This window comes from Tursiops truncatus, chromosome 7, assembly GCF_011762595.2.
Source record: "Tursiops truncatus isolate mTurTru1 chromosome 7, mTurTru1.mat.Y, whole genome shotgun sequence".
Lineage (NCBI taxonomy): Eukaryota > Metazoa > Chordata > Mammalia > Artiodactyla > Delphinidae > Tursiops > Tursiops truncatus.
The window spans coordinates 93,749,744-93,764,229 of NC_047040.1; the positions used below are offsets into that span (position 1 = coordinate 93,749,744).

Here is a 14,486-nt window from a genome sequence, read left to right on the forward strand (position 1 = left end):
GGTTTTTCAGAGTATCTAGGATGCCGTTTTCTTTATCTTTCCTTAAACTTTAATTGCACTGATTTTGTCATACATAATAAAAATATCACTAGATCACTACAGCATCTAATAAGGAGGATTCAGATTTGAAAATGTATTTCCTAAATCAGCTCAGTGACTGTTCTGACAAGTTCTTTCCTGAGAATCGACCACACATAGCTTTGGTCATTTCTCTCCATCAGAACGTGGTGAGGAGGAAACGTTAAGGTGGGCAGAAGGGGGATGGGGGATTCATAATGTCTATCTAACACAGATAACTTGGCCTAGAAAACCAAAATGGCAAAATATTTACAATGGGTGAATCTGGGTAAAGGATCTACAGGATTTCTTTGTACTATCCTTGCAACTTTCTAAGTTTCAAAAAAAAAAAAGTTAAATAGAAACCTTCAGGAATAACTAAAATCATAAACCCAACCATGCTGGAGTTACAGCCACACCATCTTCTAAAGGATTCTTTCTGGTTCATGACCCTCCTAAGGGGGCAGTAAGCATGTGATATCCATGAACATTTCTCACCACAGCTGAAGGGACAACCCAAGGCTGGCCCACAAATTATGCCTAACAGGCTGGATGAAAAGGTGAAGTGGGCTGATTGGATGCTTCTCTATGGAACTAGAAAAGTGAAAGACCGAGCTAGTTATCAACAGAAGGTTGTATTGAAAAGTGGTGATGTAGAAGCTGGAGAACTTGCCATGGACCCTGAGCAAGCGGAAAGTCCAGAGGAATCAAACTGGACAAGAGGAGGAAGCCAGCTCGTACAGGGACAGAAAGACAGTTACTCGGAGCCAAGTCACATTCACGGTCATACACTAGGGTGAGAAGCCAGGAATTCCTGCTGCAAAGATTCTCTAGAGCTGACCCAAATCCGAAACCCCAGACTCTAGACTCCACGTGGTCAGGCCTATGATGGCTCAGTTTCATTTCATGGCCCTCACTGCTCCCCATGAATCCTTACTTCTGGTCTTTATTGCTTACAACCAAAAGAACCCAACTGCATCCCTCTAACCAATACTTTTCCGCATGAAATTGAAAAATATGTGACCTTTAATGATGATGTAAATATAAGCCTGAAGTCATTTATAAAGTTCTGCCACTAATGCTGTATTATATTCATTGTGTTTAATTACATCACTAACCAACCAAAAATTTGAAAACCACTCTTTAATTTAAAGCCAGCCTGTCTTAGCTCAAGCTGCTATAACAAAATACCTAAACTGGGTGGCTTATCAACAAGAGAAATCTATCTCTCACAGTTCTGGAGGCTGGAAATCTGAGATCATGGTGCCACCATGGCCAAGGTCTAGTGAAGGCCCTCTTTTGGGACACCAGCTGCTGACTTTTCACTGTGTCCTTATACGGCAGGAAGAGGGGGAGAGTTCTCTGGGGTCTCTTTTATAAGAACACTAATCCCATTTGTTAGGGTTCCATCCTCATGACCTAATCACCTTCCAAAGGACCCCAACTCCTAACACCATCACACTGGGGATTAGGATTTCAACATATGAATTCCAGGGGGACACAAACATCCAGTCACCCTTTTACTAAATCTCTTCCCCCTCTAGCTTGCTTTCTTTACAGAGCCAGTTTTTCTCATGGAACCTACGTGAACATGGAGAGGCAGATGCTGGGTGGTCAGCTAGAGTCACCCACTAGCCTTCTTATTTCCAGAAATGATTCAAATCCGTGCATCAGCCTAGTGACCACACGTCATGGCTACCTCAAGCTGCACCCGAGACATGCATGTGGACTGAACCTTTGACCTTCCCGTGCATCTGGCTAGGCCCTTCAGCTCTCAGACTAGCTGCTTCCACCCTGCACAGCTCCTCCCATCACTAACCCTGAGAGTACGTACGATGGTCATAGACAAACCTAGAACTGTCCTCTCCACAGAGGTGGGAGGAGGGCTAGGAGAACACCTGCACCCATGGGCCTAAGTATACTTCTTCAGGCCAGGAACATCTTGTGTGCAGTAAACCCTTGGAGAGGATGTGTAGTTTCAGCTGGGTGTTGCTCATTTTTCACAGGACTGTTGAGTATTAAGCTAATGTGCTGTGTTCCCACCTGGAAGCAGCTCTCTGCCATGTCCCACAGGTTGCACAGGCCTTTCTCCCACCACAGGGTCTGAGAATGTAGTCTCTGGGGTCTGAGTTCTCTGATCCTTTTAAAAGTGTTTTTTTCATTTCAGTGATAATCTAAGCGATGACTACCAGCTATTCTTGCTCCTCTGAAGATTGGGGTGCCTACGTCCCCAGTTGAGATTACTATCACAGTGCTGCTAAGTGAGCCAAAGGCAATGCCAGGGTCTGCAAGAAGCTCGTCCTTTAAGAGGCACCGTACATTGTTCATGTTTGAGAAACTCTGGAGTAGTTTATTTAACTGTGGGAGATGATCTGCCCTAAGATCATGTATAATGTGGCCATTTGCAAAGGTTTCAGATGACTTCTCAGTGGTGAGGGTCCCCTGTCTCCTGACTCTCCCACAGGACTTGCTGGGTCAACTGTTCCCATTACAGCCCAGGGAGGTCTGTCTCAACTCCTCCCAGCCTAGAGGTGGGTCACCTTTCCCCACAGGTGGTTGTGCACCAGCTTCCAGAAGTGGTTTTCAACCAGGACGCTGTTGGGGAATCCCATAAACACAGGAAGGAAACATGTCTGGCTCTCCAGCCAGATTGGCAAGACCTGAAACGCCCAGGCTCTTTGGACAAACTTTTTTTTTTTTTGGCTGTGTTGGGTCTTCATTGCTGCGTGCAGGCTCTTCTCTAGTTGCGGCGAGCGGGGGCTAATCTTCGTTGCAGTGCGAGAGGTTCTCATTGCAGTGGCTTCTCTTGTTGCAGAGTATGGGCTCTAGGCGCACGGGCTTCAGTAGTTGTGGCTCGTGGGCTCAGTAGTTGTGGCTCTCAGGCTCTAGAGCGCAGGCTCAGTAGCTGTGGCGCACGGGCTTAGTTGCCCCGCGGCATGTGGGATCTTCCCGGACCAGGGCTCGAACGCCGGTCCCCTGCATTGGCAGGCAGATTCTTAACCACTGTGCCCCCAGGGCAGCCCCCAGATTTGCTATTATAGACGTTCTTTGGCTCAGCCGAGCCCATCCTGTTGGGACTTCACTGGCCCCGTCACACCCATTTCAGGGAAGCCTCCAGATGGCCAGCCAGGAAGGAGCCTTTCAAACTTATGCAAGACACTTTCGCCTCCCCAGTTTGACAGGCACCCCCCACATAGGGGATGAGCCTGTCACTTGTGTGCTTAAGAATAGGGGTTCACTGCTTGTGGTCATTCCCCCCCACCCCGACCACTCTTTTGAATATCCTGAAACAATAGGAATGAAGAATATCAATTAAGATTATTCCTAGGCTCCTGAATCCGCTGCTGAACACGTAAAACCCTGGGCAGAGAGGAGCCTCCGCCACTTAGCCGGGACAGGATGGGGCAGACAGGATGTCCAGCCAGCTCCTGAGGCCCAGGGTCAGCCCCGGCCAAACGGGAGACGACTGGGCCCTCTCCCCATGCCACCCTCCCGCCATGACGTTATGCCTTCAGCCCCAGAAATAGTAGAGGACGTTTGGGAAATTCACACTCTAAAAATATTTCCTTTTTTCATGTAGGCAAGATAACACAGGAGTGACAGTGGGTTACTAAGAATGCCGTTCCCTCATTATGTAACACGGACAAAAATAAAGAGTGTTCTGGGCCAAAAACAGGGCTGAGAAAGAGGAATGTGAATAAATAGCACTGACAAGTCATTATTTACTCAAACTGTCAAATGGCTGAAGAACCTGAGGAAAGTTCTGATCCACACTGACACATCACTGTGTCATATCATGTGACTACGGAGGGAGCCCAGGTCAGCGTCCTGACAAGTGTTTGTAGCGGAGGCCGCTCAAGGAAAGGTAAGTCGTGCAGTGCACACTCCCTCCCCCGTCATCAGCCAGCGGTAAGACTGGGGCTCCCGGTAAGCACTGGGCTCCCTCGCGAGACTGCAGCCCATCCTGTCAGGTGACAGAGGGTGCAGGTCGCACTGGAGCGCCCAGCCGGGTACCCTCGCTGGAGGCTGTCATGCCGCCAGGTGGCTGGTTACGAGCCACGGGTCCCTCTCCCAGCAGAGCCGCTGCCCCTCAGGGGTCAGAGCAGGGCGTCCAGACTCACCCCGGCTTTCACTGCCCACCGCCCCGGCTTCTCCAAGTCCTGACAGTGTTGCTTGCTGAACCTCTCACCCCCTCACTACTGCCGTGGTCAAGGCCACTGCCATCTCGTGCGGGGATCACCATGGCGACCACTCTAGTTCCTGATGGGTGAGTCTCGTCTCACACCTCTGTTCCTCTACTGAAAACCTTCCAGAGCTTCTTTGTTCTCACTCAACAAGCTCCAAACTCCCCAAAGGGGCATGTGAGGTGCTGAACCGGCCGCCGCTTCCCTCTCTGCTCTGGCCACACTGGCATCGGGGCTGGGGGCCTCTGCAGATAAGCCTGCAGCCTGGAACGAGCCAGGACTCTTCCCAGGTTCCTGCCCCAGCCCTCCGCCTCGATAAAGTCTACTCAGCCTTTAACTGTAACTTCCTCCATGGAGCCGGGTGCCAAGGAGGGGGAAAGGAATCAAAAGAAAACCACTCGTTTGATGAGAGGGTAGGAGATTTCGAAGTCCCTCTCTCGTTGCGTCATCTCTATGAGCACCGGCTGCTGGACGTGTCCTCACGTGAAAACCAGAGCTTGTAGCCAACAGCTAAGTGGTCATTCGTCCACAGCTGGGCCACTTAGTACAGCTAAGTACCTGGAGCATGCTGGGCACTTTTCAGATATTATCTTGTTTAGTTTTTGTAACACCCCATCTTGCAGAGGAAGAGGTTTGGCATCTTGTGGCTGATAAAAGCTGGGATTTGACCTCTCCTGAGCCAGGTCTGTGCTTCTGCCATCAGGCCCAGGGCCTACCAGCAACTAGAGGGGCACGTATCCATCTGGATGTCTTTTGAACGACGCTTTTAGGGGTTGAACTGTGACCCCAGTGCCCGTCCAAAAAAGTAAGATATGTTGAAGTCCTAACCCCAGTACTTCAGACCGTGACCTTGTTTGGAAATAAGGTCACTGCAGATGTAACTAGTTCAGGTGAGGTCATACTGGAGCAGGATGGCTGGTGTCCAAAAAAACAGACACAGACTCAACGGTGGGGTGGAGGGACACTCTGCCATGTGATGACAGACGCAGAGACAGAAGCGCTGCAGCTGGGAGCCAAGGAACAAGGATGCCAGCAACCACCAGCAGCTAGAAACAGGCAAGGCAGGCTCCTTCCCTACACGCTTCAGGGAGAGCACCGTCCTGCCAACACCTTGATTTCCAACTTAGAGCCTCCAGAACTGTGAGACAATAAATTTCTGCCATTTTTATGCCACCCAGGTTGTGATACTTTGTTACCGCAGCCTTAGGAAACTAATACAGTGACGAATTCTCTTTTTCTCTCCTGGGAAATACTTTTTATCACAGGCCTGCTCAGTACTATAGACGGTCAACTCACCAGCTTTGAACCCAGCTAACAGCATCTGCAGCACCAGCCGGCCCAGCCTGCACATGGCTCCCTCACAGGCCATTCGTCTACCTTATTCTGGGACAAAGATGGAGACAAACCTGCAAACTTAAACAAAAAATAAACATTCTATCATGGTTTTGCATGAAAAAAAAAAATCCAGCTTTTTTTTTTTTTCAACCTGATAGGGCAGATATGTACCTTCCTTTGAGAGGCTCACTCAGCCACAAAGCAGCAGAGGAAAATGTGCCTCTGAGGCGACATTAAGATCTCTGCCAGGAACTGCCGAGGTTGGCCTCGGGGAGGGGACGAGAGGGGCGCGTCCCCAGAGACCCAATCAGAGACTGAGCCACGTTCCTGTCCTCTCCAGGTAGGGGCCAAGCAGGGGCCTTTGGTCCGGCTGCCCTCCTTGGCAGGTAAGCTCAGCCCAGAAATGATCCCTGCAGTAGGCCAGCCTTCATGGGGCAATTTATCCACGACCACCAGTCAGACATCACAAGCTCCCAGGGGAAAAACTGCTGGCAAAGAAGTTGTGTTAATATGAACTAGCTTTATTTTGTATTTCAAGAATTAGGCCAGCCCACTTTCACAGGCTGATGCCAAGCTCCACTTCTCAGAGCTAGAGAAATGCTGGCAGCAGCCTTTGGCTTTCAGGAGCTAATATCCTGCGACACTCTGGTTTTATGGTGCCCAGTGACAAAGAAATTGAGTTGAGAAGATTCAAAGACAAGTTTTGCCACTGAGATGCATTCATTCGTTCACTGTTTGCTGAATGCCAAGTCCTATCCATGACCCTGCATGCCCAGAAGAAATGCGCAGGCAGCAAGAGCGGGTTACAGTTGGCTTGAAACAGACTGAACTGGCTTCATGCTCTTGCCCTCTCCCTCATCCTACCCTCCTGCACCCACCCCCTACTCACCCAGCTGAGTAGTCCTTCAGTTCCTGGCAAGGAAGAGTACACAGCAACCAAAACCCCATCTGGTATAGGGAGGAAGTGTTAAGTGCAGCACTGGTTGGCGGGGACACGAATCTTCCCACCCGGTGGTCACCTCTGTTCTTTCCCAGTAAGAACTGTATTACCTCTCTGATTGCATTTGTTACTCTGCAAGCACAGGTACGCACCAGTCAGTGCTTAGGCCGCATCTTACTCAGTGTCTCAATGGCATTTGACCCAGGTGATCAACTCCCTCCTTCAATTTTTTTTTTCCTTGGCTTCTAGAACATCACACTTCTGGCTTTCCTTCTACATCAGTGGTTACTCCTTCCCTGTGTCCTCTGGCCGTCCTCCTCCTCTTCCTGATATCTGGTTCAATCCCCAGACCATCTCTTTGCATTATGTTCACTTCTGAGTGGTCTCATACTGTCCTATGGCTTAAGTACTGTATCTGAATTTCCCAATTTATAGCACAAGCTCTAACCTTTTCCTTAAACTCCAAACTTACACAATCACTTTTAACTGTATTAATTATCTATTGCTGTATAAAATGGCCCCCAAATTCAGAAGCTTAAAATAACAAACATTCTCTCACGGTTTCTGAGGGTCGGCAAACCACGAGCAGCTTAGCCTGGCAGTTCTGGTGCAAGGTCCCTCAGGAGGCTGCAGTCTTCTGAGACTGGGGAGAATCCACTTCCAAGCTCACATGGCTTCTGGCAGGAGCCCCCATTCCTCAGGATGTGGGCCTCTCCCTAGGGTCGTTTGCGACCTGGCAGTCGACTTCCCCCAGAGTGAGTGATCCGAGAGAGAAAGCCACTCTGAGACGCATGTCTTTCCTAACCTAATCTTGGGAGTGACACACCAACACTTTTTCCGTGTTCTTTTCACCACAAAGCCCAGCTCTGGTACAATTTTGGGGTGGAGACTACACAAGGGTGTGAATCCCAGGAGGGAGGAGGCGGGGAGCCACTGCGGCCACCCCAGACGCTGGCTCCCCCAGGTAGATCTAATTGTTAGCTCAGAGTTAGCAAGTCCTAACTCCAAATCTTTATTCGCATCCTCCCCGCAAACCTGCTCTCCCCTCAGCCTTCCCCATCTCAGTATGTGACAGCATCACTCGGTTACTCAGGCCCCAAACTTCCAGCTCACCCTTGACTCTTTCTCATACCCTCAGTAATTCCGTCAGCATATTCTGTGCATTCTGCTTCCAAAACGTGTACCAAATCTGATCACCTTTTACCCCCTCCGCTGCTACCACTCCAGTGCAAACCATCAACACTCCTAGTTTCACTGCTTGCACCCCTGCCTCTGCAGTGTATTCTCCACACAGCAGCCAGAGTGAAGAGTTTCCAAATGTCAGATCATGACACCATGCCCCACCCGCCCGCCCCCTTCAAAATTCTCCACTGGCTTTCCCTTTCAATCAAGAAAACAAATCCCAACTCCTAATGTTTAGTGTGATCTGGTCTTTGCACGTTTGCCCAACTTTCATTTCTTCATCCTTTTCCCTCCCCTACTCTACTCCCTGGCCACTCTGGCCTTTTCTCGGCGCCTCCGACATACCACGTTTACTCATACCTCTGCCTTTTTCTATCCCGTCTGGGGTCATCTCCCAGGCGCCCACAAGGCCAGCTCCCTCACTTCATTCAGGTCTCTGTTCAATGTCACTGCTTCACAGGCCTTTATCACCTGTCCATAAACCACTATCCCCCCACTCAGGTAATTTGATCATACTTATCCCTTGATGTAAACGCCATTGAGGGCCTTTTACCTGTCCTGTTCACTGCTGTATCCCCATCGCCATCGCCTAGGACAGTACCTGGCATATAGCTGGCATTCAATAAACGTCTGCTGAACTAATGAATGGAATATAAAAATAAATGCTTAGAGAGTTTTAAAAATCCCATCCTGAAGAAAAATCTGGATTACTATGGTGGTATAGGGACACATAAAGTGGGAGGGCCCACGTGAGGACACTTCCTGTTGGTTCCACAAGCACTTGTCAGGCTCTCTGCAACATGTTACAAAGCACAAAGGAGGGGGAAAAAGCCACTGATGATATAATTGCTACTTTCCAATTTAGTACCAGATCTAGGATGTGTAAATACCTCTTAGCCTCTCCAATCCATTTAGAGAGGTGGGTCTAAAACCCACCACGTCACTCCCTTGCTTCAAACTCTTGACTCACCAGTGCCCCAAAGACACGGCCCTAACTTCTTGCTGTGGTTTACCCAGAACTTCCTCATCTCACCTCAGTGACCTCACCATCTTCACATCTTTCCTCTTTCTACTCTGGGTACCTCACCCAGCCAAACTGAAATGCTGGCTATTCTCCAAAGATACATTTTCCTTTGCTCCTGAGTTTTCTGCACATTCTGTGTTCTCTACCCGTAACAATCTTCCTACGCCCTCCTGTATCGGTTCATTTTTGCAGCATAAAAGACCACGCCAACTCTCTCTTCCTTCTGCAGGCTTCTTTGCATGTCTCACAGCTCCCAGGAGGAAGAGAAGGCAAACCTCAACGTGCAAATACTTTTCAAGTCTCTGCCTGTGTCACGCTTGCTAACACCCCATTGACCAAAGAAAGACACGGCAAAGTCCAGAATGAAGAGCTGGAAAGATAAAGTCCACTTCATGGGAGCAGCGGCACAATCACAATTAGGGCAAGCGTACAGGGACGGGGAAATAACTGTAGTTCTTCTTTGCAAGCAATTTTCCATACTTCCCACCTCAGCTCCTACTTAGAAATCATCTCCTCTAGAAAGATTTCCCTGATCCCTAAAGCCTGACTGAAAAACCTCTCCCATAACCCCTCATATTCACTATTTTTAAAAACACAAATTTATTTATTTATTTTTGGCTGTGTTGAGTCTTGCTGCTGCGCGAGGGCTCTCTAGCTGTGGCGAGCGGGGACTACTTTGTTGTGGTGCGCGGGCTTCTCATTGCAGTGACTTCTCTTTGCTGCAGAGCACGGGCTCTAGGCACACGGGCTCAGTAGTTGCGGCATGCGGGCTCTAGAGCGCAGGCTCAGTAGCTGTGGTGCACAGGCTTAGCTGCTCCGCAGCATGTGGGATCTTCCCGGACCAGGGCTCCAACCCATTTCCCCTGCGTTGGCAGGCGGCTTCTTAACCACTGCACCACCAGGGAAGTCCTCTATTCACTATTACTGCATGTATTAGTCTCCACTACCAACAAATGAATGAATTACTAAATAAACACTGGACCTCTAGTTCATACCGTCGAGTTGACTGCACTCTCCGTTTTATAGCAATGTTACCTCAGTCTTCCCTACCTGATGGGAAGGTCACTGAAAGGAGGGAGTATGTTCGGTTTCTGTTTTACCTTAATTGCCTAGTACAGTACCTGATACGAAGTAGATACTTTAAAATATCTTAAAATCAACAAACACATTAACTATAATAAAAGTAAAATGGAATGTCATTAAAAAAGGCACAAAGTGTTCCTGAGATCCCTGCAAGACTCAGCAGGCTGCAAATATTTAGGAAAATCCGAGACAGCATAAAACTAATTGAAATAAGAACAAAATGCCCACTGGAGGGGAGAAAAGAAGAGAAAATTAGCCAGAGAAAGCAACACCTTCCCTTTTATTAGATTCACAACGCCTTTTTAAAGTCCAACCTCTCTTTGAAAAATTTTTTTTGTTATTAACTTCCTCATTAGAAAGCAGACAAACGCTGTCCTTGAAAGGTATGTTTCTCCTTGGTACTGTGCTCAGTCCTCGGGCTGCACTGTGTGGTTTACCAGCAGCAGTCAAATCCAGCATCTCAGAGAAGAGTGCTGTGAAGGCCAGGAGGTAATCAGCTAGAGCCTCCTATACTACATACATACATACATACATATATATATATATATATATATATATATGCATATATATACATTGTGTACACACATATTTACATTTTTTAACGAAAATAATATAGGGTTTACAGAGCTCTATTAATTCTTTAAAGTTACATAGGCAAGGTCTATGCTTCAGTATAATCATTTTTTACTTTGGATTAAAGTGGGAATTTTAGCCCTAAAAATAGATTTAAGATTACCGAACAGAGGCCATATAGCAACACAGACTTGATAAATCTTGATCGTCATATAACTAGAAATATGTTGTTGTTATCCTTATGCTGGGTGCTACACATCCCCCATCAATTATCTTCATTTTAACTATAATACAAAAGCAAAATAGTTCACTGAAGTAATCTTCTATTCATTACATTAGCACATATGCCAAATTATACTAACTGCACGATAATCTCTACGTTCAGAGGCTGTATTTTTAGCGTGTGCTCATCTCTGCTTCATTAAATACTGCAAGCAACCACAAAAAAAGGAATGCATGTTGTACAGCAGGAGAGAGAACAATGATCTGCAGGGTGATATCTTCCAGGACAACCAAAGACAAAACAAGTCAGAGAAACAAACCTTACGAGAGATATAAAACTAATTTGCAGTGACATTTAATATATAGTTTTTTTATCGGAAGGAATACATTTAAGTCACAGTTACATGGAAAAACACATAGACTGTGAAATTCCAGGCTTTCTCCTAGAATATTCAAAATGCTCATCAAAAGTCAATTAGTACAGTAAAGATGGCCACCAGGTGATTGAATAAACAGAATGTCATTTAGTATTTTAAAAACAGATTCTGGGAGTAGAAGCTACCACCAAAATATCCAGAAATCTGAGTTAACTGGTACTCTACTTTGCATACTTGATACTAATAAATATAATAGGTGTTTATAGAGACTATGAATGCAGGGCAATAGCCTAAGGGATAGTCATGGAAAAGAAGAAATGAACACAATCCTGCTGGAGGGAGTACACAGACCTCCTGCTGTTGTTCTGGTCCCCCCCATCCCCCAAACAACAAGGGCCATCTCTTTGGGAAAGAAATCTTTCAATAGCTGAAGCCCATTCCTCTGCCCCCACAAGACCCTAGACAGCCCAGTGTAAAGTCTCTCAGATGCTGGTATGATTCTTGATCACCAAACTGGACAGGTCCTCTTCATGGCCTCTCAGGTTCTGACTGGCACAAACTCCTTCCCACAGAAGGGGTTAGCACTGTCTGTGAAGCCACAAATGAGGGAACTCTAGAAGGATTAGAAGAAGGAGGTATCTGATGAAAAGGCACCTGCAAGCCTGAAATCCTCTTTGGTGAGGACACTGTACATGCGCTGAGGCAGAGCCCGGGAGTAGGGAGCGGGGCGGGGCACGGTCGTGCGCAAAATGAGCTCCCGGCCCGCAGCGGGTGGGAAGTCTGCCGCCAGGTTCTGCCTCTTCTCTTCTGGGGGGACCATCCTCTTCAGATCCTCCTCCGGCGGAGCCATGGCTGCAGCCTTGAAGAGAATCACATGCTAGTTCAAGAGCAGGCCGAATGCTAAACTCAGATCATTTTGAAGGACAGCTGAATAAGCATGATAAATACATTAAAATGTTCTACATTACTCAGTAATGCAGTCAGTTATGTTATGATTGCTCAAAAATCACAACACAGAAAATGCAAGAAGCTTGAAACACTGCATGAGCAGCCAGAGATTACAAATAAACTGGTGACACAGACAGAAGATAATGACTGCCAGGCAATCTGCTTTGGAAAGTGAGGGCCATATTCAGACATCTGATGAAGAGGGACAATGGAGCTGTTCTGGTTTCTATACATTTCTTCTAGCAATGACCCAAGTCCAAGTCTGATGTCCTCAGTCCAGTAAGGAAATGCTGCTCTCCAGAGTCTGGAAAGATGATTTTTTTTACCGATTCTTTCAATTCTTTTTAAGGTTCATTTGTCAAATTAAAACTGAGGACACTGGTTTTGTTTGCTGGGTGGGTGACTAATGTAACGCGGAAGTGACAGAGGTCCATGAAATGTAGCAGTGGCCACAAGAGAAGTTCTCAATATTAAAGGCATCTATTTTTTCATTATAATTGAATAAAATACGTATTCAACTAGAGCTTTCATTTTAACTCTGATCACTATGTTTCTTTCACAATACCATCAATTTGGAAAAAAATAATTGCTTTGGCAATGGAAATATGAAATCATGTTATGCTAAACACCAGCAAGAAAGGTATGCCAAACCCAGACTGCTAAAGAGGTGGTTGGTTAGTCTTAATGACCTTATGAAGTTAGAGGGATGGGAAGGAACAAGGAACTATGAGGGACAAAGGCTATTTTGTTACCTCATCAGAAGATTCAGTCAGCTTGAGAAAGGGTGAGAAAAGAAACAGTGATGAAAGGGAAACAAGCAAGATGGTTTAAAAAGAGCTAGACAAGAGACTGCAAGATTATTTCAGAGACAGCATGCACTACGTTAAGGAACATGATCCTATCAAAAGAATATCAAGACAAAAACACACCACATACAACACACCTAGCCGTCCAACTGAGCAGACAAATCTCACTACTCATGCATCTGATGGCTAAAGAGGCAACGTACAGAGTGTCACTTAATGGGGAAATGATTCAGCAAAAATCTAGCTCTTTTCCCAAAGATTAAGATACTAAAAAAAGTACTCATGTCTTGAAAAATAGATAACCCAATGAATTTAAGACTAGATGTCTGACTTATTCAATTTAGAAAGACTAAGGCAAAATCCAATCAGTGGTCTGTTTGCTGAATTCCATTTAAATATGGATATACCACTGACAAAATCATGATGAAAGTTTATTAAATGTATGATTTTAAGGAAAAGTTCTAAATATGTAAAATTACTGTAGGCTATAAAATATTTTCAGTGAAATTTTATAACTTTAAAAAAGTTAACATCTTGATTTAATAGAATTGATATAAAGTATCAATTACGAAAAATTATGTGAATAAATTTGAATGGTTTCTATTAATTAGCCAGATATTTAAAAGGTGAGTTTAAAAATGTACCAACCAGGTGCTTGTTATATGGATTACAGTCTGCCAATTCCCTAAAAACATTCACTTCAAGGTTTGAAAGTTTAAAATATTTTAAAATTATAAAATGTGGGATGAATGTACAATTTCAGTATCCATTAAAGGGGATTAGCTATACAATGAGCCCAGGGAAAAGATGATACACTCTTATATTTACTAATGCAGAAAGATAATTACATTGAGCGGAAAGTAAGAACAAAGTAAACTATGTAATATAATCCTATTTTGTAAAATTTACATATATTTGTATATACTAGATGTTAAATGTTGACAGTGATCACCAGTGGGTAGTGAGATTAATGTGATTCATTTTTCAGTGTCATTAATTTTTCATTATAATTCTCTGTATTATCCAAATTTTTACAGTAAGACTTTACTTACAGTCTCAGGGAAAAAGCTTATTTCCATATTGGGGAAAATAATTTTGCTTACGTATTTAGAACAATGAGAGTGTTCTACTCTCAGCATTAAAAATATTTTATAAATACTTCAGATTTTAAATTGTCGTAACACACAGGTTTTAAAAAATGAAAGAATTTTTGCAGTATAAGGAAAATTCATATTGGTGTTAACAAGGAAATGTGCTTATAAGCGCTGGCTAGTAAACTGGCAAATATATCACAGGATGTGAAAACAGACTTGGTTCTGGTTTCATGCCAGAGAGAAAAACAAAATAAATCAAAGTAAGCATCTATTGTTTCCTAGAGCTTTAATTTATAAGGAAATATTTGGTTCTTAACTTGAAATCCTTAAAATTTAGCGGGCCACCCCATAAATAATCTCAGGTTTTAGTTCTTGCTAAAATTCCTATCAGTATATTTGGCTATGATTTTGAATATATTCAAATTCAATATATTCAAATTCATATATTCGATGCACTCCAGACCGACTCAAAGGAGATTATGAAGTTTTTATTCCATGTGTAAACCCACGAAAATTCTTTTTCTCATTGACTGTGAGAATTATACCTTCAAAACTGGGCCATTCTAGTGTCATCACAGTGCTACATAAGGGGCACCCTGTGTTTAGTACACTTCAAAATACTTTTATCATAATCTTTAATATTAATGAGTCCTGATGTGAG

General features: G+C 45.0%; 1 protein-coding gene across 4 annotated transcripts in view; it reads right to left on the minus strand.

Annotated features, from left to right (window-relative positions):
- Nucleotides 1-5,534: 5,534 nt before the first annotated feature.
- Nucleotides 5,535-14,486, minus strand: part of RAB3GAP1 (RAB3 GTPase activating protein catalytic subunit 1) — a 131,623-nt gene continuing 122,671 nt past the window's right edge. For 3 of the 4 annotated variants that reach the window (XM_073807757.1, XM_019925483.3, XM_019925487.3), the window contains one exon: nucleotides 10,940-11,836. In XM_073807757.1, the coding sequence (XP_073663858.1) occupies nucleotides 11,600-11,836 (237 nt within the window). In that variant the 3' untranslated portion in view covers nucleotides 10,940-11,599. Of the gene's footprint in view, nucleotides 5,655-10,939; nucleotides 11,837-14,486 lie in introns of those variants that run through there. The other variant, XM_033860230.2, reaches the window with a different exon arrangement.